General features: G+C 44.9%; 1 protein-coding gene across 11 annotated transcripts in view; it reads left to right on the top strand.

Annotated features, from left to right (window-relative positions):
* EHMT1 (euchromatic histone lysine methyltransferase 1) overlaps positions 1–26,398 on the top strand; it is a 221,116-nt gene that overhangs the window by 74,400 nt on the left and 120,318 nt on the right. For 7 of the 11 annotated variants that reach the window (XM_053556577.1, XM_053556595.1, XM_053556573.1 and 4 more), the window contains one exon: positions 15,255–15,321. In XM_053556577.1, coding sequence (XP_053412552.1) covers positions 15,255–15,321 — 67 coding nt within the window. Of the gene's footprint in view, positions 1–4,680; positions 4,700–15,254; positions 15,322–21,992; positions 22,098–26,398 lie in introns of those variants that run through there. The other 4 variants (XM_053556584.1, XM_053556585.1, XM_053556568.1 and 1 more) reach the window with 3 other exon arrangements.

The following is a 26,398-nucleotide window of genomic DNA, read 5'->3' as shown; positions in this document are numbered from 1 at the left end:
CTCAAAAAAAGAGTGTTTTAAAATTGTGGGAAAATACACATAACATAAAATTCACCATCTTAATTGTTTTCAAGTGTATTGTTCAGTATCATTAAGTGTATTTATAATGTCATGCAATCTTCACCACCATACATCTCCAAAATCTTTTCATCATCCAAAACTGAGCTTCTTTCCCCATTACACACTAACTCCCCACTCCTCCTTCCCCCAGCTGCCTGTGAAACCACCGTTCTACTTCCTGTTGCTATGCATTTGACTGTTCTAAGCACCTCATAGAAGTATATTTATCTTTTTGTGCCTGGCTTATTTTACGTAGTGTAATGTCCTAAGGTTCATCCATGTTGTAGTATGTGTCAGAATTTCCTTTTTTTTTTTTTTTTTTTAAAGATAGGGTGTCACTCTGTCACCCAGGCTGGAATGCAGTGGCATCATCACAGCTCACTGCTGCCTCTAACTCCTGGGCTCAAGTGATCCTCCTGCCTTAGCCCACAAGCAACTGGTCCTAAAGGCATATACTGTTGCACCTGGCTAATTTTTTAAAAATATTTTGTAGAGATGAGGTCTCTATGTTGCCCAGGCTGGTCTTGAACTTCTGGCCTCAAGTTATCTTCCTACCTTAGTTTCCCAAAGTGCTGGGGCTACAGTTGTGAGACACTGTGTCTGCCCTCCTTGCTTTTTAACACTGAATAATGTTCCATTCTGGAGATGGACCACATTTTGTTTATCCTTCTTTTATTGATGGACCCTTAGGTTGCCTCCACCTCTTGGCTATTGTAAATAATGCTGCTGTGAACTTGTGTATAAGGATCTCTTTGAGACCCAGCTTTCAATTGCTGGGTTATAACAATAATTATTTTTAATGTTTTGAGGAACCACTGTACTGTTTTCCACAGTGACTGTACTATTTTATGTTCTCCCTGTAGACAGTGCACAAGGTCTACTCATCTTCATTAGTGCTTGTCGTCATCCGTCTTTTTGATGATAGCATCAGAGTTGGTGTGAAGCGGGATCTCATTGTTGACATCGACTGGCTCTTGGCTTCAGCTGGCACCATCAGGCAGCCCTGTCTTCTCCAGTCAGGGACAATGGCTCTATTTCCTACCTCCGGCTGTTTTGTTCTGTTACTCCTTTATACAGGAGCTTTTTTTGGGGGGGGGGGGGGAGTCTCTCACTCTGTCACCCTGGCTAGAATGCAGTGGCGTCAGCCTAGCTCACAGCAACCTCTAACTCCTAGGCTCAAGAGATCCTCCCACTTTGGCCTCCTGAATAGCCGGGACTATAGGCACCTCCACAATGCCTGGCTAATTTTTCTACTTTTAGTAGAGATGGGGTCCTCACTCTTGATCAAGGTGGTCTTGAACTCTGAGCTCAAGAGGTCCTCCCACCTCAGCTTCTCAGAGTGCTGGGATTACTGGTGTCAGCCTTTGTGCCCAGGTCCATACAGAATCTCTGTATGTTCTCTTTGGGGGAGGCACCTGTGGCTCAATGGGTGGGGTGCCAGCCCCATATGCTGATGGTGATGGTTTCGAGCCTGACCCTGGCCATCTAAAACAGCAGTCGCAATTGCAACAAAAATAGCCAGGCATTGTGGCGGGTGCCTGTGGTCTCAGGTACTCAGAGGCTGAGGCAAGAGATCACCCTAGCCCAGGAGCTGGAGGTTGCTGTGAGCTGTGATGCCACAGCATTCTAGTGTAAAAGTGAGACTGTCTCCAAAAAAAAAAAAATTAAAAATTGTTCTCCTCCCCGGAAATGTAAATGAAGTGCAATTTACTGAAAATTCATAGGAAATCGCTGCAAAGTAGGCTGATGAGACGGTGAGAAGGTGATTGGTCTCTGAAGTTTGGATATGGCATAAAATGAGAGTCAAAACACAACCTGTGTGCTGTGGGAAGGTGCCAGAATGTCATCAAGGGAAGGAACCTTCTATCAACATTTATAAAGAATGTGTAGGTATGGTGACTCATGCCGGTGATCCCAGCATCCTGGGAGGCTAAATTTGGGAGGATTGCTTGACGTCAGGGTTCAAGACCAGCCTTGGTAATAGGAAGACCCTGTCTCTACAAAAAAATAAAACAACTAGCAAGTTTTTTGGTGTTTTGGTGGGCCCAACTCCTCTGGAGGTTGAGGCAAGAGGATCGCTTGAGCCCAGGAATTTGAAACCAACCTGGGTAACAGAGAGATGTTGTCTCTTATCTACAAGTGATCTTCAGTATTTCGGATCTAGCTTTTAATTAGAATTTTGTGAAAAATTTTGATCTTTATCATATTCTAAAGTAGATAATTTACAGTTGATAGCTGTCAAAATTTTGCCATACTGTGCTTATCTTTTTTTTTTTTTTTGAGACAGAGTCTCACTATGTCACCCTTACAGTAAAATGCTGTGGCATCACAGCTTACAGCAACCTCAAACTCTTGGGCTTAAGCAATTCTCTTACCTCAGCTTCTCAAGTAGCTGGGACTACAGGCACTCGTGACAACGCCTGGCTATTTTTGTTGTAGTTGTCATCATTGTTTTAGCTGGCCTGGGCTGGGTTCAAACCTGCCAGCCTCGGTGTATGTGGCTGGCGCTGTAACCACTATGCTGTGAGCACCAAACTTCCTCCCTCCCTCCCTTCCTTCCTTTTTATCACCCTCGGTAGAGTGCCGGGCGTCACACAGCTCACAGCAGCCTCCAACTCCTGGACTGTAATCATGCCTAGGTTCAAGGGCTCCTCCCACCTCAGCCTCCTAAAAACCTTTTTCTTTGTCATTCAAGTCATCTTAAAGCATGTCATACATGTCACAAAATTTTCACCTCTAGATTTTTAATATGTATCTTTAAAGAAGAGGTATTTTTCATAAAACCACAGTGCTGTTTTCACACCTAAGAAAATTAACAATAATCTCTTGGTATCACGTACTGATTTTCAAATTTCTCCTAATTGTACCAAAATGTCATTTTAATTGTGTATTCTAATCAAGTTTCTAACACAGTTCACATTTTGCACTTGATTATGTTTAAGATTAGTATCTAGAACCCTTCCTTCCCCCATTATTGTCTCTTTCATGCTGTAGGTTGATTTGGGGAAGAAACTACCAGGTGGTTTATGGTCTTATAGCATGGCCCACATTTTGGATGTCCGTTACTGAGTTTTTGGGGTAAGTTTATTTATGAGGCATTTTAGGTATAACATGTGACATCACACTGAGCAATATTGTCTTCTCTAGGGTATGAATTTTGCATCATGAACTACTTGGTTGAAAGTGAGGAAGGGCTAGATCTTCAGAGGAGAGCTGGATTGTCCTGGTTTATGGTGGGAGTCTTGGTGTGCTGAGTCATCATGCAGCTGAGCCCGATGGGCGGACCTGGGATTGGACCAGGCACACAGCTGTGCCTGCCTCTCTGCCCTGCTTTCTGCCTGTGAGGCATTTTTGTTGGTTAGCAGCCAAGTGATTTCTAATGGATTCTATGAATTTTTATCCTAATTTGCTTTCTGTCAAATCAGGGGAAAGATAGATAGGTAGATAGAAAGCTAGATATTTGCCTGTCTCCAGCCTGCAGGTAGAGGCTTGCAGAGTTATTTGGAGCCTGCACTCTGAGCCTGAGGCAGCAGCTTTCGGCTGACCATGTGCCCTGGACGTGATGAATCTACTGCACAGGAAGGTTTAAGCTTGGCAGGTCTAGGAGCTTAACTTTGTCTATAAACCATCTTGTGGCAATTGTACCATCCAAACTCAAAAGAGACTGGCATGCAAATAGGAAATCCAGCATATTTATTGATGGTGAGATGCACATGTAGCTGTCACCACCTTCAGGAAGGTCAAACTGAAAGCCGCTTGACCTCAGCCCCTGTGTCAGCACTTTCAGAGCAAACTCTGGGGCCTTATACTCACTGTTACTGTGCAGCAGCTTGGTTATGGCTAGTTTCTGGTTATGGCTAGTTTCTGCTTTTGTTTTCCCTTTAAAGACCTGAAAAGCTTCTAAATAAGCAGGGTTTTGTTAAAAGAAACTCAGAGTTGGGTGGCGCCTGTGGCTCAGTGAGTAGGGCAACAGCCCCATATACCAAGGGTGGCGGGTTTAAACCCTAACCCCGGCTGAACTGCAACCAAAAAAATGGCCAGGCGTTGTGGCGGGCACCTGTAGTCCCAGCTGCTCGGGAGGCTGAGGCAGGAGAATCGCTGAAGCCCAAAAGCTAGAGGTTACTGTGAGTCCTGTGACATCATGGCACTCTACTGAAGGCAGTAAAGTGAGACTCTGTCTCTACAAAAAAAAAAAAAAGAAAGAAAGAAACTCAGAGTTGCTAGGGTGGGAAGGTGCGCAGCCCCTGTGTACTCGCGCTGCCTTCCCCCGTGGTCCTGCATGCCTCTCTGGGCACAGAGCTTGTGACAGCAAACTGGACCACGATCAGCTGTAGGTTGCACACCCCTGGGGTACAGGGCGTGGTTGTTCACCCAGGTGTTGACAGCCAGTCAGTGTCACAGTGTGGGTGGCTTAGTCAGTTCTCAGGCTCAGATCTGCCCTGGGGGCCCAAGTGACTTCCCAGGAGTCTTGTCTCCTCTGACCTTTGGTAGCCAGGGGAAGGAGGGCCAGAAGAGAGTGCTATTTTCACTGTCTTTTGCCACATGGTATGCTACCCTGGAACGACCATGATCATTTCTTATCCTTTTCAGAGGCCAGAAATCCAGACAAGACACAGAGAGAATGGTGTTTTCCTGGCCCGTAAGTCTAGGGGAGACCTGAGTGCTAGGGTGCCCGGTGAAGGTGGTACATGGGATGTTGGCGGTCACACTTGACGCCAGGCATCATTAAGCAGGGCAGAGCCATGCTGGTGCTGTGAGGTGGCCTCTGGGGTCATGAGCGTCAATTCAGGCACAGTCTTTGGGTCCATGCAGTTACAAAGACCCACCCAAGTAAAGGCAGTTACAAAGATCCCACCTCTCGATGGAGGAATGGCAATGTCACCTTGTTAGGGGGACATATATGGTTGGATATACACATGTATGGGTCTTGCCATCTTTGGAAAGATACAGTGTTTGAAAGAGGATTAGATAAAGATTATAAGGATGGAGCCACCTTTGATTTTCTATGCAGAAAGGCCCAATTAAGGGTTAAGTAGCATATGGAAAAGGAATCTGTTATGATATTTAAAAATCTCTTAAATGTAATTTCTGGGGCTACTTTGGATATTAATTGTATTTTCCAAATTTAGGATCTAACTTTCCTTTTTCTGCCAAGGGAAAAAACAAAAAGACAAAAGAAGGAAAAGAAAATCTTCAGATGTTGAAAAAAATTCATTCTTCTTCTCCCCACCCCTTTTGATAATAGCTTGTGAAATTGGTATGTGGAAAACAGTTTGAAATTAGGGGGTGGGCAGATGGTGCTCTGTACTGCATGAAGTTTGAGAAACTGTCAGCATTTGAAGCTCTTTCTTGCCACTGTTCCATTTCCGAAGGAGAAGAATGTAGGCTTTCCTGAAGTAGAGAGGAGAAAGTGGGATCTTGGAATTTGACGTCCTTATTATTTTGACTTGAACCAAAAAATCCCACTGTTAGAGAAAATGATCTTTGTCCTGTGTGTTGGATGCTTTGAAATGATGTATAGGCTGGGGGCCAAGGCTGTGCATGAGTGTTTGTAGAGTTAGAGGTGGGGGGAAGCTGTGAACTTAACGTGTTTTTGTAAGAGAAAGGGTTTTCCTTTGCATAGCCTCCCCCATTGTGAAATGTGAGATCAAGCTGAGCTGTAGGATCATAGAGGGGAGTACGAAGAGTATGGACAGGTCCCCCAGTCTCTGGATGTCTTGCCATCATGGGGGTGTCTTTACAGTTGCGATGGACAATAGGTGAAAGCTGACACACAAACACTCCCCTAAGCAGCAAGATAAAAGACTTAGAAGCCAAATTGGGAATTCTGCCCTTCTTTCTTCCCTCCCCTCTGGCGTGTTTGTGTGAGAACTTGACTTGCACAGTCATCTGCAGCCTGCCTTGCGGTTCATCTCAGATTCTTTCCGGAACGGCTTTCACTTCTTTTAAACTCAGGATGTGTGTGTGTAGTAGTTAAAGAGTTAACCTTTCAATTTTGGTGCTGGAACCCTGAGTTCTGTATAAGACACATGGAAGTGACCTCTGGCCTCCTCTTTCTGAAGAAGTGGCTGCAGCTATCATGTGAGGGGTGCTCTGTCACCAGGACCAGGGATCCCGGCCTCTGTTCTCCTCTAGGCCGACCCTGGAGCTCCCAGGACCACAGAGCAGACCCTGGAGTTGGTGCCTAGAAAACACATAGAGCCTGAGACCACATGCTGGGTTGCTTGTTTCAGTGTTAGACTTCCTGTGTTTTGTGGGTGGTCTCCGTGCGCTGTGGTGTGGACGAGCCCAGAGCACATCTGTGCTGAGCGAGGCCCTGCTCTGCCTTCTGGGATTGGCCTGGGCTGGCCTTTGTGTGCCAGTAGTGGGGGGCCAAAGAGCCCTTGGTCTTGGGCCTGGGGTTGATCTAACATACTACTTTGGAAGATTTATTTGGAAGTGTTTTAAATTTCTGGCAAATTTAAGGATTTTTACCTTCAGCCTTACATATAAAGGCTTTTTTAATAGTTAAAATGGTATTAAAATTAGACATTTTTCCTTTGGATGATTTATACTGTATTTGGCAAATAGGAATGAACATGTTCAGAGAATATGCATTACCAAATTAGTTTGCATAGTTGCATCTTTTTAAAATAAAGCCAGCATACAATTAGTCTTCCATAATTTAGGTAGGCAAAGAGAGAAGAACAAAGCTTTCTGGAAAAATGAGCAAAATAACCCTTAGATGAGATGATTTATCTCCCACTGAAGTTTACCTTACAGACTTGTCTGTCACCACAACTTCTGTTCTGCATTGTGTCCTTCAGAGCAGATGTGACAGTGCAGCTGGTGCAGGTCCCTTGTGCAGTGTGTCCTTCAGAGCAGATGTGACAGTGACAGTGCAGCTGGTGGAGGGAACGTTGCAGTGGGAAGGGCAGTGTGTCTTGTATTCTTCTCTGACTGTGCCTTCACCCTCTTGGTAACAGGCAGAGATGTAGTAAAGTACTTTATCTTTGCTGCACGGTGGCTGTTGACTAGGCAGATTATAAAATGCTGTGCTTTTCTGTCTTCAGAAAGCTTGAATGATCAGATGCTGTGGCTGCAGGGGGCAAGTGCTTTCCTGGAAGAGCATTAAAGCTGCCTAACAGCAGGTGTCACTGAGAGTACTTTTAAAGCTAGTGAGTAGGTTGAATTTGACAATATTAGGTAGCAGGTAGCCAGGCTCCTTACCAAAGGTAAGGCGTGCAGGGTGGTGCCTGTCCTGAGGACCCAGGCGCAGAGAGGCAGGGGTCCTTTTTGCCAGCGTGGAGCCCCAGACAACTTACAATCCCTTCTTGAGATCAGGCAGGGCCTACGTCCACTGGTGGCAGTGGAGCAATTGAGTGTCCCATCCAGTTTGGACCTGACATGATTCCTTTGGTTCATTCTTCCATGTCTTTAAAATTTAAATTCATAAAATTACTTAAATACTTTATGGGCTTATTTTTAATTATTTTAACACAGATGGTCCAAAATATATCTAATTCTTACTTGTTTTTGAGTTTTTAGGAGTCTTCTAAGGGGCAATGTTTGAGTTTCTATGATCTTTTTGCCACCAGATATTGTTTATTTAACAAAAGAAAACCCCCCCAGCAGTTTGTTAGAAATAGATGGGAAGGTACCAGGGACGCTGATCACTGGCAGCCCCACCTGCAGGGTGTGTCCCATCTGGTCATCTGTGAGGAAAGGGCCCTCACCTGGTGGCCAGCCTGGAGACCTGTGGGAGTGGGCAGTTAGACCACGGCTGCCGTGTTACTGCCTCTGCAAAAGCAGTGATGAGGGCTTCACAAAATTTTAACCTTAAAATATAAATACTATATTAGTAGTTTATATTCTTTGTATAGTAGAAACTGATTTTTAAAAAGTATTTAAAATGTTGTAAAACTTAAGTTACAAGAAATTATATTTGATGCAGTCATTTCATATTAAATTACAAAGGAGAAATGGTTATTTGTAGATGAGAAGTCATGATGTCTCATCAACCACAAGCCGGAAATTCACTCGACTGAAAATATCATATGTATGTTGCTTTTATTTGTTTTATTACTTACTTATTTATTTACTTACTTAGAGACACAGTAGTCTCTGTCACCTGGGCTAGGGTGCCATGGTGTCAGCGCAGCTCAGAGCAACCTCCTACTCTTGGGCTCACGTGATTCTCCTGCCTCAGCCTCCTAAGTAGCTATATTTGTTATTTTTATTTGTTATGTTAAGTTGTGATTACTGCATGTTTATTTTATGATTATTTTTAGAGGAAGTGACATACCATATAAAGTGAAAGTGGTATAAAAACTTACAATTTTTGGTTTAATCATTAAGAAACTCTAGGTTATATAAATATATATCCCTATAGTAGGATAAAAAGGCTGATACTATTTTCTGTGTTGAGACAAAGAATTGGTAAAGTCACTAGAATAACTGCTCACCAATATTCACCTAAGGATATACTTTTTTTGTTTGGAGATAGAGTTGGTCTGTTGCCTGGTCTAAAGTGCTGTGGCCTCAGCCTATCTCACAGCAACTTCAGACAACCTGGACTCAAGCAAAGGATATACTTGTTTGATGGACTTTATCATATTTTCCCCTCCTTGTATCCCCTTTCTTGGAGCATGTATCTCCTGACAGCAGGGAGTGCCAGTTGCTCTGGTGGTTGGTGGTGAGCTGGTCTCATATCTGCCTGGACTCAGGGTGCTGTTTTACTTCCTGGGCAACCTTTTCCCACAGGTTTTTGTATATATCTAAATCTACCAATTTGCATTTAAGAAAAATACTTCATGAACTGAAAAATTGCCCTTTTCCTCTAGCCACATCAGTGCCTTAGACAGTATAGTAATATGGACATTCAAAAGAATAGAAGGGAGTTTTCTAGAAGGACAGTTGAGTCTAAATCTAGTACATCAGACGTGCTAAGGTGGGTTCTGTTATTCTGCTCTGTTCTGCTTTTCTCAAAAGATTTGCTGTGGGATGGTGCCTGTGGCTCAGTGGGTAGGGTGCCGGCCCCATATACTGAGGGTGGCGGGTTCGAACCCAGCCCCGGCCAAACTGCAACAAAAAAATAGCCGGGCATTGTGGCAGGCGCCTATAGTTCCAGCTACTCAGGAGGCTGAGGAAAGAGAATCACTTAAGCCCAGGAGTTGGAGGTTGCTGTGAGCTCTGATAGCACAGCACTCTACTGAGGGTGATATAGTGAGACTCTGTCTCAAAAATAAAAAAAATTTGCTGTGTTACTGTTGTTCACAACCCGTCCTGATTGTCCTGATCACGCACTGGGTTGATATTGGACTTGAGCTGTGCTGTCCCTCCCACCAGCATTTCAGCCTTTGATGGTGATACATTGTTCCAAATGGGATTTTATTACAGGCAGTGAAGGTAAAAGGAAAAGCAGGACGCTCCAGGGAAGGAACTGTCAGTGTGATTGTTCTGGCGCCACAAATGCAGCTCTGGTTTTACTGTCAAAAATGGCAGGTCACTGTATGTGTATAAGCAGTGAGGTTGTGATGGGGCAGCAGTGGTGGGCTGCTCAAGGCACCCTGGAGGAGAGGTGACATGGAGGGAGGAGCTGGCCCAGCTCAGGAGGGAGGGAAGGGCTAGACCACTGTAGTCACGAACAGGATTGGAGGCAGCGAGCCTTGACATGGTGCAGATTCTGAATATTTCCTACTGATTTAAAATTTTAAGGAACATTCATATTTAAGGTAGTTGTTTTTTAAATCATATTTAAGAATTTTAGGACTATAAAGATTTCTGTTTCTATTAAGAGAGGTCATCTGTAGGTCATCTTGGTCCCTTACCCTCTCTCAGAAGACACCTCCCCCCCACTAGTTTGCAAGAATTTTTTTTTCCTTCAGGTTAATGTAAGGGTGCAAACAACTAGGTTTGCATCTATCAGAGCCTCTAGCAGTGTGTCCCAAAGGTTTACAGTTTTCTGCTGCTGCTTGGCATCTGCTCTCTGATTTTCACTCCCTTAACCCCACCTTCTTTATAATCTTTGACTTAAGATTTTGTAATTGTGTTTGAAAGGTCCTTTGATTGAAAGAAGCTCCAGAATTCCTTTTTTAAATCTGTGTTTGGAAGTTGGACATGAAGTCCTGAACACTCATAAGTTTGGGCAGATGTACTGAAGATAAAAAGAAAAACATTTTCTGGAATTATCACAATGTTTTCTAAGTGGGGAGAACTGAAGCCAGTGTTTGGATGCAGATCAGAATGTGGTGTGCCCCTGTCACACTGTGCACACACTGCTTTCTTCTCTTACCTGCTGTGCTGGTTTGTATTCTCAATTGTGCACAAATTGTGGCACTTGAAAAATGTCAAGTGGGGTGCTTGTAGAGAAAACAAGCCGTCATGTATTTTGCCAGGTGCAGTTCCTTTGGGTTGTGCTTTCTTGTGGACTTGGCATTGCTGTGGAAATGGAAGCCACAGCATTCCAGCTGCTGGGGCTGAAGCCAGAAGGGCTGGTGTCCTGCTGGACTGGTGCAGCTGTTAGAGTGGAGAGTTCTTCTGGGTATGGATGGCTCTTCTAAAACTATGCTTGTGGTAAGGTTGAGGATGCTGTGTGGAAGAGTAGGCCGCTGACCGTGGGCCATGGAGTCTCAGGCCATGCAAGCTGTGGGTCTTGGGCTCTGTGCAGGCCATAGGGTCTGTCCTGGCCCTGACCTTGCCCAGGCTGACCCAAGGACAGTGGCTGGTTCCTCTCCTCTCCTTCCTATTCCCTGGGCTCCTTTCAGCCCGGTTAAGTGTGCTTTTGCAGTGCTGCCTTCTCCTCCATGGCGCTGGTCCTTTCTTGGGGGGGCCTTGTCTCCTGACCTTGACTCCTGGCCCCAGGCTGACTGAGGGCACTAGGGAGGCTCAGGTGCTCTTCCCCTGGAACCCTGTGCTGGGAGGGTGGCGGGGGCGGGACATTGTTGGGGAAGTGTTATGGGGGCTGGGCATTTGGGGCTGTGCGGGTGGAGAGGGCTACCTGTCTAGGGCCTTGATTTGGAGGGGTGGTGTCTTTGGGGGTAATTCACATGCTTTCGTTGTGTAGTTACTAGAAGTGCTTCTAGGAAAGGGTGGTTGAGTTCATACAATGCAGGTCTGTTCTCAGTCCTATTGTCCGTCTGTGCTGCTGCTACTTCCTGGACTTAATTAAGAACTTGAGTGCTGGGCATTTCATGTTTCACTCTGTTCAAGTTAGATAGATTGTAATAAGTGGAAAGGTCTTGATTTGAAATGTTAGAATTGGTTTGTTTTAACCAATTCATTTTGTTTAGCTTATTAGGTCAAGGAGAAAGAATGATATGCTAGGCTAGATGGTTGAGGTATAGATGACATTTCTTTTCTGTGATCTTTGTGAACATGAGCTGTTCTTCCTTTTTATCCCCCCTCTTTCATGAGACAATGTCTTTCTCTGTCACCTAGCCTGGAGTACAGTGGCATAGTCGCAGCTCACTGGCATTGAACTTCTGGGATCAAGGGGTCTTTCCGCCTCAGCCTCTCTCTAGTGCCTACCACGATGCCTGGCTATTTTTTTTTTTTTTTCTATTTTTAGTAGAGGTTGGGTCTTGCTCTTGCTTAGACTGGTCCCGAACTCCTGAGCTCAAGGGATCCTCCTGCTTCGGCCTCCCAGAGTATTGGGATTATGGATATGAGTCATTGGGCCTGGCCCTGATTTTTATGTGGAAATGAGGTCTTGCCGTGTTGCCTATACTGGTTTTGGACTCCTGAGCTCAAGCATTCCTTCCTCCTCGGCTTCCCAAAGTGCTGGGATTACAGGCGTGAGCCACCACACCTGGCTTCATTTAGTAGCTTTAGAATCTGTTGATGAATCATACCTGAATCATTGCTGTTCTGATAGGAAAATGGTGATTTTTAACTCCCATTGTTCTTTTTTAGGTTTACTAGTTGGCATTATGTTATAAAGAAGAGCTTTTTATTCTCCATTTATTACCCACTTTCTATTGGTTGAGACTAACACTGTCATTATTTTATTTGGGGTGTATAATCTGTTACTGTCTCTGTCCATTTTGATGCCTAGTGTGTCACAGGCTTGGTCAGTGGGAGCCTCTGCAGGCATCTCTGTGCTCTTGTCACGTAATGGTCACTCCCTAAGCACTCCCTCTCTCGGGGACTGAGGATACTCTCACTCCATTTGTACTTTCTCATCCCAACTGTGCATCGGTCCTCTCTTTCAGGAAGCTCTCTTCTCTTAGTAGGAAATGATACATGGGGAACAAGATTCAGCATCTGGTATTCTTGTTGCCGAGGTATTAATACTTCCAGGCCCTTGCTATGGTCAGAGTTTCATCTGTGCACATTGCCGTTGGCTGGCAGTTTCTCTGGAGATTTCCCTTCTTCATGTCTAAAGCTGAAGTCCCCCTCCTAGTAAAGGCTCAGTCTTCTCAGAAAGGCCATTAATTCTTCCTTCTTGTACATGCCAGGCTTTGTAGATCTCTGAGGATGGCTCAGAGAACAGGACCAATGCCTCACTGTGGGACCCAGCTGGTGGGGCTGACCGATGGACAGACTGGTGTGTATGCAGGTGGTGGGCGCCGAGGGAACACCTGAGCTGGGTTGAGCAAGGGGTGCCAGACCTGCCAAGGCTGCACACCTCAGCTCTCTCAGACATGAACCTGTCGGTGTCTCTGTCTTCTCTCCCAGCTTGAAAAGGGGTTGATGAAAAGGACCACGGGTGGTTTCAGCCATAAAGGCTTCTGTCCCATGTTGTCTTTTGTTGTTGGTTACAAGCCTTACACTCTATCTTGCCCTCTGAGCCCAGCTCGACAGCATGAGGATACTGAGGTTTTCCATGTGCCTGGGGCAGGGCAGGTGCTCAGTAGTAGTGGTTAACCTTCATTCCATGTGACCAAGCAGACAGCTGACCTTTCAAGCCCTAGAGGAGGGTCTCTGTGTGGGCCAGCCAGGGATATCCATCCAGGTCTCGTCACTGTGGTTTGGGGGCAGGATCAGGCAGTGCCTGCAAGACCTCACCCTACACTCTGTAAAGCATGAGTGGTCACACATGAAGCTCCTGGAAGATGGGCTGGGGGTGCCAGCCTACGCTAGGGAAAGCTGCACAGGCTTGCATCCTGTCCGGAACTGCGTGCCTGGTACTCACTGCAGTGCCAGCCCTGGTCAGAAAGGCTGCTGTGAAGCACTGAGTAAAACACGTTTGTTTCTAGCAGAATTGAAGAAGGAGAACATTGTGGGTGTGGGAGGCTTTGTGGGCTGGTGGCCAAGGGTGACTGGGTGGGGCGTGGCCCTGCTCTTAGGAGCCAGACTTACCATGAAGTGAAGCTAGCAATGAGCTCAAGGTTTAGTGGGAGTGTTCTGAGAAAATGCTCTGGTGTCTTTTGGAAAAAACATTCTAGAAGTAAAAAAAAATTAAAAAAAAATAAAAATAAAAAAATTCTAGAAGTTATCAGAAGTGAGAATTATGCTCTTAGATTCTGGAACCCTGAAGTTTGGAGCTTGAAGTGGGAAAGCTAAAGTGTTCCGCCTGTGCAACCCTGCTCCCCAGGCATGGCAAGGTGTTTGCCGGTCTTGCTATCTTTGTTTTTCCACTTGTGCTCGCTGCCATGTTTGGAAAGACCTGGTTAGGTGCACTTTATATTTCTGCATTTACTTCCCTAACCAGACTCATGCCAGTGTTTTTCAACCTTTTTTATTTCGCAGCACACTGGAACCTATAGTTAAACTTCCACAGCACACTTAAATTATGTTGATCAAAAAAAGAGTAAAAAAATGTACTTACTGTGCTTTGAACATTTTTCAAAAATAATTAATGATCTTTAAAAATGTTCAGCAGCACACCTAAGATCCTCTCACAGCACACGGGTTGAAAATCAGTGCTTTCACCTGCTTGAAGGCAAAGATTTTTATCTTAAAAAAAAAAAAAGCAAAACCATTCTAAGAGACTTGGTATGCTGCATGCTCTACGTTGTAGGCACTAACTACAGCAGAACCTCCGTAGCTGACCGCGTCCTCACACTGACCCCACCTTAGGTTAACCTAACTTTCACAGACTGGACATGCACCACAAGTACGTATCAGTATAGCAGGCCCAGTTCTTTATGTTGACCCCGCCTCCGTATGCTGATCAGTACGTGACAGTCCCTGGGTTAGTCAACAGAGGTTCTACTGTATTTAGTGATTTAATTTTCTTGATTGATCCATTTTTGTAACTTTTTTAGTAGGTTGTTGGACATTTGAAATACTTGCTTGAACTACTGTCAGTAGCAGGATGCATTTTGAATGAAATGATGCCATTTCCTTAACAGAGCCAAAGCATTTAGATATCTAATAAGTAATATATGAATGTATTCTTTTTTTGGGGGGGGGCAGGGTCTACTTTGTGCACCTTAGATAGAGTACCGTGGCATCATAGATCACAGCAACCTCAAACTCTTTGGCTCAAGTGATCCTCTGCCTCAGTGTTTCACTTTTAGTAAAGATTATAGGTTTGAGCCACTGCACCTGGCCATGAATGCATTCTTGTTAAAAACTGTCTCATGGACAGCAACTGTGGCTCAGTGAGTGGGACGCCGGTCCCATATACCCAGGGTGGCAGGTTCAAACCCCACCCGGGCCAAACTGCAATAAAAAAAAAAAATAGCTGGGTGTTGTAGCAGGCGCCTGTAGTCCCAGCTACTCGGGAGGCTGAGGCAAGACAATCGCCTAAGCCCAAGAGCTGGAGGTTGCTGCGAGCTGTGACACCATAGCGCTCTACCGAAGGCGACAAAGTGAGACTCTGTCTCTAAAAGGAAAAATTTAAAAAAAAAACCTGTCTTGGAAAATACAGATAAGACTGGGTGCGGTGGCTCACGACTATAATGCCAGCACTTTGGAAGGCTGAGGCAAGAGGATCGCTTGAGCCCAGGAGTTTCAGACTGCAGTGAGCTGTGATGATGCCACAGCACTCCAGCCTGGACAGTAGAGCCAATCCCTATCTCATACTCACACACAGGAACTGCAAATAACAGTAGAAGTTTTCTCAGACTACTTTCTGAATGCCGGTTCTCCTCCTGGAGGAGACTGCCGTGTTGTCTGCAGGCACAAGTAAGCCCCACCTGGAGTCCTGCAGCACCCAGTGATTCTGTAACCAAATTGTTTTTGACCCCTCTCAGTGGGGTCCATGTGGAGAAGTTGAGTGGGCTGCCTGCGGATGAGCCTGGACTAATGGCTTTGTTTCTTTTCAGCAGGCTGTTCCGGCAAAGGGGGAGCCCAAGCAGGACTGCTGTGTGAGAACTGAGCTGCTGAGAGCAGGTAAGGGTATTCTCTTGAGGACACAGGCATCGGCTCCGCTACTGCCTGGAAGACCTTGCGACCACCATCTTCTCACCACCTGTCCTGAGTTGCTGGCTTCCTTTGCTTTGTCCAGACTTACTGGTAGTTTCTAACTTCTCATGTCCCTAAGTGGATTCACCTCAACAGGCACACACAGAAGACCTGCTAGAAATGGAAAACACTTAAAAGAATGAAAAGCAGAACCCTACCTATCCTTGCCTTAAAATACACCCAGAAAATTAAAAGTGAGTGGTCTCATGAGTGTTTATAGCATTGTAATATCGTTGACAAGTGGAAACCACACAGGTGTCCCCACCTGGCAGCAAACTGGTTTGACATGCTGTCACACAGCCCATGGTGGGGCGTGGTCAGCACCGAGAGACAGACCAAGGGATTGGTGTAGCAGTATGGATGATGTTTAGTATGTTTTGAGAAGTGAAGGAAGCTGGACCCAGAAGGTCATGCACTGATGACCCCATTTGTGTGACAGAAGCTAGAAGAACACAGCAGTGGCTGCTGGGAGGTGGAGAGAGGAATATCCAGGGGTCTATGGAGGGCAGCCCACTATGAGGAGCTCATCTGTAGGGAGTGGTGGACATGCAACTTTTGAGTTTGCTAGAGGCACCTATGGTGCTGTGCAGCCCAGAGGGCATGACAGACGTGTCCTCAGTGTTACCCAGCTCCACTCAGTCATCTGTCCAGGTAACTTTGGACAGCAGTGTCCTGACTGGACCCCATAAGGCTGCTGGCTGTGGGAGCAGCTCAGATACTGGCCCTGTGGGAGGTCCTGGCTGGAGCCTGCCCTCTGTCAGATGGCCAGGAATGGGCCCTCACGGACTGAGGCTGTGGCCCCTGCCTGTGTCCTGCCCTCACTCTGGACAGCCTCTAGGTGCCCAGCCTAGCCCAGGCCACCTGCTGCCTGATGGTGTGGCCCCCTGAAGTGTGGCCATCCCTGCTCCCCTCTGCTGCCACTCTGCCCTGCCCTGCGGAGCTGCCCCTAAGCACTGTTTTGTCCTGGCCTGCTTCACACCCGCTAGGACTCTTGAGACATGACTGAATGTTTTCTTCCTGATCTTTGCCCTGTCTTGTTGCCACCCCTTTCTGCCCTTGAAGTGTTCTCTTTTGCTGGCTCCAGTAGCCAGCTTTCTCTTCTTACCTCCCAGGTCACCAGTCCTGAGGTCTTTCCTGGCAGAGCTTGTTGTGTGCATGTTTTGTTGTCCTTTTATCCTTACACGATGCCTCAAGCCAGTGCCTTGATTAATTTTTTTTCTAAAGAGATAGGGTCTCACTCTGTCACCCTGGCTGGGGTGCAGTGACACCATCACATGTCACTGTAGCCTTGAACTCCTAAGGCAGCCTTTTTTTTTTTTTTTTTTTTTTTTGTAGAGGCAAAGTCTCACTTTACTGCCCTCGATAGAGTGCCGCGGCGTCACACAGCTCACAGCAACCTCCAGCTCCTGGGCTTACATGATTCTCTTGCCTCAGCCTCCCGAGCAGCTGGGATTATAGGCGCCCGCCACAACGCCCAGCTATTTTTTTGTTGTTGTTGCAGTTTGGCCGGGGCTGGGTTTGAACCCGCCACCCTAGGTATATGGGGCCGGCGCCCTACTCGCTGAGTCACAGGCGCCGCCCAGCAGCCTTGAACTCTTTAGCCTCCTAAATAGCTGGGACTACAGGTACACATCACCATGCCTAACTAAATTTTCCATTTCTGTAGGGTCTCACTACATAGCCTGTGCTGGTTTCCAACTCTTGAGCTCAAGCAATCTTCCCACCTTGGCCTCTCAAAGCTGTGCGGTGACAGGAGTGAGCTGCCACGCCCTGTCCCAATTTGTCCTTTTGAAGAATCCCGTGCTCTCTGTACAGTGGATACACCATGCTGGGTTCCCACCAGCAGTTAACTGGAGCTCCAGATTGTCCACATCCTTGCAATCACTTGTTACTGTCTTTTGTTTTGATTACAGCCATCCCAGTGAGTGTGATGTGGTATATCACTGTGGTTTTGATTTGCACTTCCCTGATAGCTGGTTATGTTGAGGATCACTTCATGTGTTTTCTTTGGAAAAATGTCTGTTCAGGCCCTGTGATTTTTAAATTGGATGGATTTTTATTATTGAGTTGTCAGAGTTACAGACACAAGTTGCTTAATCAGAAACATGATTTACAAATATTTCCCCTGTTTGGGGCTTGTCTTTCTACTTTTTGGATGGTGTCCTTTGAAGTACAATTTTTTTTTTTTTTTTTTTTTTTTTTTTCAGTTTTTGGCCGAGGCTGGGTTTGGTATATGGGGCCGGTGCCCTACTCCTTTGAGCCATAGGCGCCGCCCTGAAGTACAAATGTTTTTAATTTTCTTTTTTAGAAACAGAGTCTCACTTTGTTGCCCTCAGTAGAGTGCTGTAGCGTCACAGCTCACAGCAACTTCTAGCTCTTAGGCTTAGGCAATTCTCTTGCCTCAGCCTCCTGAGTAGCTGGGACTACAGGCGCCCACCACAATGCCCGGGTATTTTTTTGTTGCAGTTTGGCTGGGGCTGGGCCAGGTCCGAACCTGCCACCCTTGGTATATGGGGCCAGCACCCTACTCACTGAGCCACAGGCGCTGCCCTCAAATGTTTTTAATTTTAATGAAGTCCAGTTTATCAGTTTTTTTTCCTTTGCATTTGCTTTTGCTATAGAATCTAAGACACTGTTGGTTAATAGCAGATCACACAAGGTTTATATTTAGGTCTTTGATCTATTTTGAGTTAATTTATGTAGGTGATTTGAGCTAGGAGTCTTTCTTTTTGCAAGTTGATTTCCAGTTATCCCAGTATCATTTTTGAAAAGACCATCTTCCCCATTGAATTGTTCCTGCACTTTTTTTGGAAATCAGTTGACTGTAATATGAAGGCTTATTTTTAGACTTTACTTTCCTTTTCTTTTTCCTTTCTAGCCAGAGTCTTTGTTGCCTATGCTAGAATGCCACAGTGTCAGCCTAGCTCACAGCAACCTCAAGCTTCTATGTTCAAGCGATCCTCCTGCTTCAGCCTCCTGAGTAGCTGAGACTGCAGGCACCCACCATCATCCCCAGCTAATTTTTTTTTATTCTTAGTAGAACAGGGATCTCAGTCCTGCTTAGGTTGGTTTCAAACTCCAGAGTTCAAGGGATCCTCCCGCCTCAGCTTCTCAGAGTGCTGGAGCCATGGTCCCCGGCCTGTCCTTGGACTTTAGGTTCTATTTCACTGATGATGCCTTTCCTTATGCCAGTGCTGTGCTGTCTTGATTACTGTTGCTTTGTACCAGCTTTGAAATTGGGAAGTATGAGTCCTCTAACTTTCTTTTTAATAGATTGTTTTGGCTATTCTGAGTCTTTTGAGTTTCCATATTTTTAGAATCAGCTTGTTAATTTTTTGCGAATAAGCCAGCTGGAATTTTGATGTGGACCAGGTTAAATTTGTAGATCAGTTTGGGAATATAGACGCTCCTTAACTTATTGATGACATTACATCTTATAAAACCCAACAAAATAGAAAATATAATAAGTTGGAAATACATTTAACACAGCTGCCCCCCAGAATGAACATCATAGTTTAGCCCAGCTTGCCTCACATGTACTTAGAAAACTTCCATTAGCCCACAGTGGGACAGAATTATCTCATACAAATGCATCTCCTACCGCTAAATGAGTTTCAGCGCATGTAGCTCAAGTGGCTAAGGCCAGCCACATACACCTGAGCTGGCAGGTTCAAATCTAGCCTGGGCCCACCAAACAACAATGATGGCTGCAACCAAAAAAAAAAAAAAAAAAAAATAGCCAGGCGTTGTGGCAGATGGATTCAATAAATTCATAATTTATTGAATACTAAAAGTGAAAATCAGAATGTTTGTATGGGTACTTGTGGTATGGTTTCTATTAAATGCATATCACTTTCCCACCATCATAGAGTTGAAAAATTATAGGTCGAACCACTGTTAAGTCAGAGCTATTCTGTATTGCCATCTTGATAATATAAAGTATTCCAGTCCATGAATATGAGGCGTTTCTACTCATTTAGCACTTCTTCTTCTTTTTTTTTTTTTTTGAGACAGAACCTCAAGCTGTTGCCTTGGGCAGAGTGCTGTGGCATCATAGCTCACAGCAACCTCCAACCCCTGGGCTCAAGCAGTTCTCTTGCCTCTGCCTCACAAGTAGCTGGGACTACAGGCACCCGCCACACCTGGCTATTTTTTTTTTTTTTTGGTTGCAGCCATCATTGTTGTTTGGTGGGCCCAGGCTGGATTTGAACCTGCCAGCTCAGGTGTATGTGGCTGGCGCCTTAGCCACTTGAGCTACAGGTGCCGAGCCTCATTTAGCACTTCTATAATTTCTCTCAATAATGTTTTGTGATTTTCAGTGTGCAGGTCTTTTTTTTTTTTTTTTTTTTTGTAGAGACAGAGTCTCACTTTATGGCCCTCTGTAGGGTGCCGTGGCCTCACACAGCTCATAGCAACCTCCAACTCCTGGGCTTAAGCGATTCTCTTGCCTCAGCCTCCCGAGCAGCTGGGACTACAGGCGCCTGGCTATTTTTTGGTTGCAGTTTGGCCGGGGCTGGGTTTGAACCCGCCACCCTCGGTATATGGGGCCGGCACCTTACCAACTGAGCCACAGGCACCGCCCAGTGTGCAGGTCTTATATTGTTTTTGTCAAATATATCCCTAAGGGTTGCATTTTTGATGCTATTTTATTTATTTTTATTTTTTTTGGGGACAGATTCTCACTTTGTTGCTCTGGTTAGAGTGCTATGGCATCACAGCTCACAGCAACCTCAAACTCTTGGGCTTGAGCCATTCTCTTGCCTCAGCCTCCCAAGTAGCTGGGACTATAGGCACCCACCACAATGCCAGGCTGTTTTTTGTTGTAGTTGTCATTGTTGTTCAGCAGGCCCTGGCTAGGTTCGAACCTGGGTGCATGTGCCCTAACCACTGAGCTACAGGCACCAAGCCTTCTTTAGGAATTTGATTATGTCATCTATAAAATTGTTTTGTTTCTTTCTAATCTGTATGCCTTTTGTTTCTATTTCTTCATTGCCTTGCTTAGAACTCCCAGTACAAGATTGAATAAAATTGGCAGGAATGGATATCCTTGTCTTTTCTCATCTTAGGAAGAAAACTTTCAGTCGTTTATTTAGTATGATAGCTGTAGGCTTTTTGTAGATGCCCTCTGTCAGATTTAGGGAAGTTCCCTTCTATTTTTAATTTGCTAAATGTTTTTGTCAGGAAAGGAGTATTGTTTTTTTTTTCTGTCTATAGAGGTGCTTATGTGGTTTTTGTTCTTTATTCTGTTCCGTTGATACTCGGTATATTACATTAATTGGTTCTTTAAGCTAGTGAACCAACCTTACATCCCTGGGTAAATCCTTCTTGTTCATGGTGTTTAATCTCTCTTCCCTTTTGTGGGAAGGAGGTTAGATTTAGTTTGCTAGTATTTTGTTGAGGATTTTTATATCTATATTCATAAGAAATATTTGTCTATAGTTTTCTTGTGATGTCTTTGTTTTTTTTTGTCATGGTAGTGCTGGCCTCATAAAGTATATTGGGGAGAGTTCTCTTCTGTATTTGAAGTTTTTTTTTTTTTTTTTTTGTAGAGACAGAGTCTCACTTTATCACCCTCGGTAGAGCACCATGGCATCACACAGCTCACAGCAACCTCCAACTCCTGGGCTCAAGCGATTCTCCTGCCTCAACCTCCCGAGTAGCTGGGACTACAGGCGCCCGCCACAACGCCCAGCCATTTTTTGGTTTGCAGTTCAGCCGGGGCTGGGCTTGAACCCGCCACCCTCGGTATATGGGGCCGGCGCCCTACTGACTGAGCCACAGGCGCCGCCCTCTCTTCTCTATTTGAAAATTGACATTCTTTTTATTTCTTTTATTATTTATTTATTTATTTTGAGACAGGTCTCATTGGACGCCCTTGGTAGAGTGCTACGGTGTCACAGCTCACAGCAATCTCAAACTCTTGGGCCCAACTGATTCTCTTGCCTCAGCCTCCTGAGTAGCTGGGACTACAGGCTCCTATCACAACGCCCAGCTATTTCTTTTTTTTTTTTTTTTTTTTTTTGAGACAGAGTCTCACTATGCCGCTCTGGGTAGGGTGCTGTGGTGTCACAGCTCACAGCAACCTCAAACTTTCAGGCTCAAGGGTTTCTCTTGCCTCAGCCTTCCCAGTAGCTGGGACCACAGGCACCTGCCACCATGCCCAGCCAATTTTTGATTGCACTGTCATTGTTGCTTTGCTGGCCTGGGCCGGGCTTGAACCCACCACCTTCAGTGTATGTGGCTGGTGCCCTACTCACTGAGTTAGGGGCATAGAGCCCAACACATGGCTATTTTTTGCTTGTAGATGTCATTGTTTGGCAGGCCTGGACTGGGTTCGAACCCGCCAGCCCTGGTGTATGTGGCCAGGGCTCTAGCTGCTGAGGTACAGGCGCTGAGGCAATTCTTTTTATTTCTTTTTAATTAGAGACAGGGTCTTGCTCTGTCACCCCGGTTGGTATGAGGAGATGCAGTTGTGGCTCACTATAGCCTCAGTTGAGCCCCTGGCTCCAGTGATCATCTTGCCTCAGCCTCCCATGTAGCTGGGACTACAGGAGTACCACCATGCCTGGATACTTTTTTCTATTTTTTGTAGAGATGGAGTCTTGCTGTGTTGCCCAGACAAGTCTCAAACTCCTGGGCTCAAGTGATCCTTCTGCCTCAGCCTTCTATAGCTCTGGGATCTCCATGCCTGGCCCATTTTAGGTGTATGTACAATTATACTTATTATATCTTTGTGATAAGTTGACCTTTTTATTACTATGAATGTTTTCCTTCATCCTCGGTAATATCCCTTTGAAATTTACTTAGTTTAATAGGTATATAGCCCTTACAGCTTTCTTTTGCTTAAGGCTTGCATGGTATATTTTAACCTATTTACGTTTCAATGAGTTTCCGTGTGGTATAATTTCCCAACCAACTAAAGAAGTTTAATTAATATTATTTGCTATGTTTTTCTGTTGGCGATTACTTTTCTCAGGTTCTTTGTTAAGGATGTTGCACTGGGTGGTGTGGAATTTCAGAGTGACGCCATCAGCTCTGTGCACCCACAGTTGCATCTGCAGAGTCATCCGGCCGTGGGTCAGAACCTGAGGGTGTAGCCAACTGTCCGTCCTTCCCCCAGGAATTTAAACATACTGTTCCATTGCTTTCTGGCTTGGTTAGTTTTTAAACAGAAATTTGTAGTCATTTTAATCTTTTTCTCCGCAAGTAATGTTTTTCTTCTCTGACTAAGATTTCATCTCTATCACGGATTTTCAACAAGTTGATTATGTTGTACATTGGTTTGTGTTTACCTTGCCTGGAATTGAGTAAGGTTCATAGATCACTGATTTTATAGCTGTCAACACATTTGTAAACAGTTGGCCAAAAAAATTTTCAAATACTTTTTCCTGGGTGGTGCCCATAGCTCAGTGGGTAGGGCACTGGCCACATATACCAAGGCTGGTGGGTTTGAACCTGGCCCAGGCCAGCTAAAACAACAATGACAATTGCAACAACAACAATAAAAAAGCTGGGCGTTGTGGTGGGCGCTTGTAGTCCCAGCTACTTTGGAGGCTAAGGCAAGAGAATCGCTTGAGCCCAAGAGTTTGAGATTGCTGTGAGCTGTGATGCCACACTCTACTGAGGGCAACATAGTGAGACTGTCTCAAAAAAAAAGAAAAAGAAAAATGGCTCAGCGCCTGTAGCACAGTGGTTTTGGCACCAGCCACATACACAGAGGGTGGTGGGTTTGAACCCAGCTCGGGCCAGCTAAACAACTGCAACAAAAAAATAGCCGTGTGTTGTGGTGGGTGCCTGTAGTCCCAGCTACTTTGGAGGCTGAGGCAAGAGAATTGCTTAAGCCCAAGAGTTTGAGGTTGCTGTGAGCTGTGACGCCACAGCACTTTAGCCAGGATGACATAGTGAGACTCTGTCTCAAAACAAAATAAAGAAACAGAAACAAATCCCTTTTTCTTTCTCCTTCCCAGTTTGGTCACTCAGGTGTGTGTCAGTCAGACTGCATCAGAGTGCCCAGCATTGCTCTGACTCCACCTGCTCCAGCCATTGTACCACTTTGGCTTTGTCTGGTGTCAGTTCTGAGGAAATGTCTTCAAGTTCTCTGGTCCTGGGTGGGCGGGGGGTGGGGGGGACCTGCTGTCAGTCTCATGGCATGACAGGTTCATTTCAGATGCTTTTTGTCAGTTCCATTTGGACAGATGGATATAGGACAGGTCTCTGCATTTGTATCTTGTATTCCTCCCATTGTGTTTTCCTTTAAATGTGGCAGAGTGCTGTAGTTCCTATGTGCTGGTTCTGTTATCTGTTCTCTCTGAGGGCTTTACTGACTGTTTTCTTTGTTGTGGGTTTTCCTGCCTTTTTGCATACGTAGTAATTTTTGGTTGGACGATAGATACTTTGAATAATATTGTTGGTTGATTGAATAAGAGACTTTTCTAAGGTACATGATCCATTAACTTGCAGATAAATTGGTCTCTTTTTGGCTTGTTTGTAAGCATTTTTAGCCTAAAATACAGTGGTCTTCAGTTCAGGGGATGCTTTGTTGTTGTTGCATGAGAAATTTTATTCAGGTCACAGAATTCAGTCCTGCTCCTAGATATTATTCTCTGGGGTCTCCACTGAATGCCCAGCAAAGGAACTGAAATTCTCCTTTTCACCTGGTCAGACTTCTACTCACATATCAGACTTACTATTCAGTCTTCAGACTCATGAACAAGGTATATTTCTCCATTTATTTAGTTTTTTAAAAATTTTGCTTAGCTGGGCGGTGCCTGTGGCTCAGTCGTTGGGGTGCCAGCCCCATATACCGAGGGTGGCGGGTTCGAACCCTGCCCGGGCTGAACTGCAACCAAGAGATGGCTGGGCGTTGTGGCGGGTGCCTGTGGTCCCAGCTGCTCGGGAGGCTGAGGCAGGAGAATCGCTTGATTCAGGAGGAGTTGGAGGAGTTGGAGGTTGCTGTGAGCTGTGTGATGCCATGGCACTCTACCGAGGGCCATAAAGTGAGACTGTCTCTACAAAAAAAAAAAAAAATTTTGCTTAGCTACACATTTTTCCCAGTGTGTATATAGGTCTTGCACCTCTAATTATTTCATATTTTCTTCTGCTTTTACAAATGATGTGTTTAACATTTTATTTACCAGTTGTTCATTGCTCGTGTATATAGACTGGAGACTTACCTTCTATAATTAAACTTTATTTTTAGATAATTTTAGATTCCCATGAATTTTAAGAAATAATGCAGAGAGATCTCATATTTCTGTCACTGTTTCCACCATCAGTAACAGCTCTCAGAACCCTGGTGCAACCTCACAAATGTCCACGCTGCTCTGTCTCCCAGTCTCACTCAGACTGCCCTGCTTTACACTAGTGCACCGACCTCTGTGATTTTGCTGCAGTGTGGGCTGCTGTGCCTAAATCACCGTAGGGACACACAGATCCTTCCTCTTGCTCTTGTAATCTCACCACCTCTAACCTCTCATTTTCCTCCTCTTATTTCTTACTTCCATTAATCTGTTCTTCATTGTATAGTTTTGTCTTTATAAATGGTTTCATATAACTAGGCAATCTTTTCAGATTGGCTTTTTTTTTTTTTCCCAACTTGGCATAATTCCCTGGGGATTCATTCAGGTTGTTCTACCTGTCAGTGGTTTGTTCCTTTTTGTTCCTGAGTAATGTTCCATGGTATGAACATACCACAGTTTGTTTAACTGCATACTCCTGGGAGGGCGTCTGGGTTGTTTCTGTTTCTTATCCATTATAATATAAGCTGCTGTCAACATGTGTATACAGTTTTGTTTGGATGTAAATTTTCATTTCTTTGGGATAAATGCCCAGGAATGCAATTGTTATTATATTTTAAGTATATGTTTAGTTTTATAAGAAACTGCTAAAATTTTTTCCAAAACAACTGGCATTCCTATTCCCCACTGACAATCACTAGATTCCAGCTTCTCCATATGCTGTTATTGTCCATTTGAAAATCACAGCCATCACAATGGGTATTAAACAGAGCCACATCGTGAGCTAGATTTGCTGCTGTCCAGTTTAGGGAATTCTTTATTTTTTTGAGATACAGCGTTACTTTGTCACCCTTGGTAGAGTGCCTTGGTGCCATAGCTCACAGCAACCTCAAACTCTTGGGTTCAAGTGATCCCCTTGCCTCAGCCTCCCGAGTAGATGGGACTACAGGCACCCACCACAATGCCCAGCTATTTTTAGAGGCAGGTCTGGCTCTTGCTCAGCACATGGTCTTGAACTCATGAGCTAAGGTGATCTACCCACCTCAACCTCCCAGAGTGCTGGGATAAACAGGTGTGAGCCACCATGCCCAGCAGTTTTGGGAATTCCTTATCTTTTTCTTTTTCTTTTTTTTTTTAGTTTTAGGAATTCTTTACGTATCCTAGATATCAGTGCTTTGTCGGCTATGCCATGAGGACATGTATTTCTCCTAGTCTTTTCATCCTCTTCACATGGGCTTTTGCATAGCAAAAATTTTAATTTTGATAAAATCCAGTTTATCAGTTTCTCTTTTTATGGATTGTAGTTGTGGTGTCAAGACTAAGACTGACAAACCTTTGATCCCAAAGTTTTGTTGTTATTTTTTTGTGTGTGTGAGATGGAGTCTCCCTCTTTTACCCAGGCTGGAGTGCAATGGTGTGATCACAGCTTACAGCAGCCTCCAAATTCTGGGCTCAAGTGATCCTTCTGCCTCAGCCTCCCAAGTAGCTAGTACTGCAGGTGTTCCTCACTGTGCTGGCTAATTTTTTATTTTTTTTAGAGTTGGGGTCTTTCTATGTTGCCCAGGCTGGTCTCGAACTCCTGCCTCAGCCGCCCAAAGTGCTGGGATTACAGGTGTGAGCCCCTGTGGCTGGCCCAGTTGGTTTATTTCAATGTCGTATTATCTTTTAAAATACATTTTGGATTTGATTTATTACTATTTTGTTTAAAATGTTTGCATTTATGTTCATTTGGGATATCAGTTTGTATTATTTTGTTGTTTTCTTGCAGT

This window comes from Nycticebus coucang, chromosome 2, assembly GCF_027406575.1.
Source record: "Nycticebus coucang isolate mNycCou1 chromosome 2, mNycCou1.pri, whole genome shotgun sequence".
Lineage (NCBI taxonomy): Eukaryota > Metazoa > Chordata > Mammalia > Primates > Lorisidae > Nycticebus > Nycticebus coucang.
This window is presented reverse-complemented; position numbering and strand designations above follow the sequence as displayed.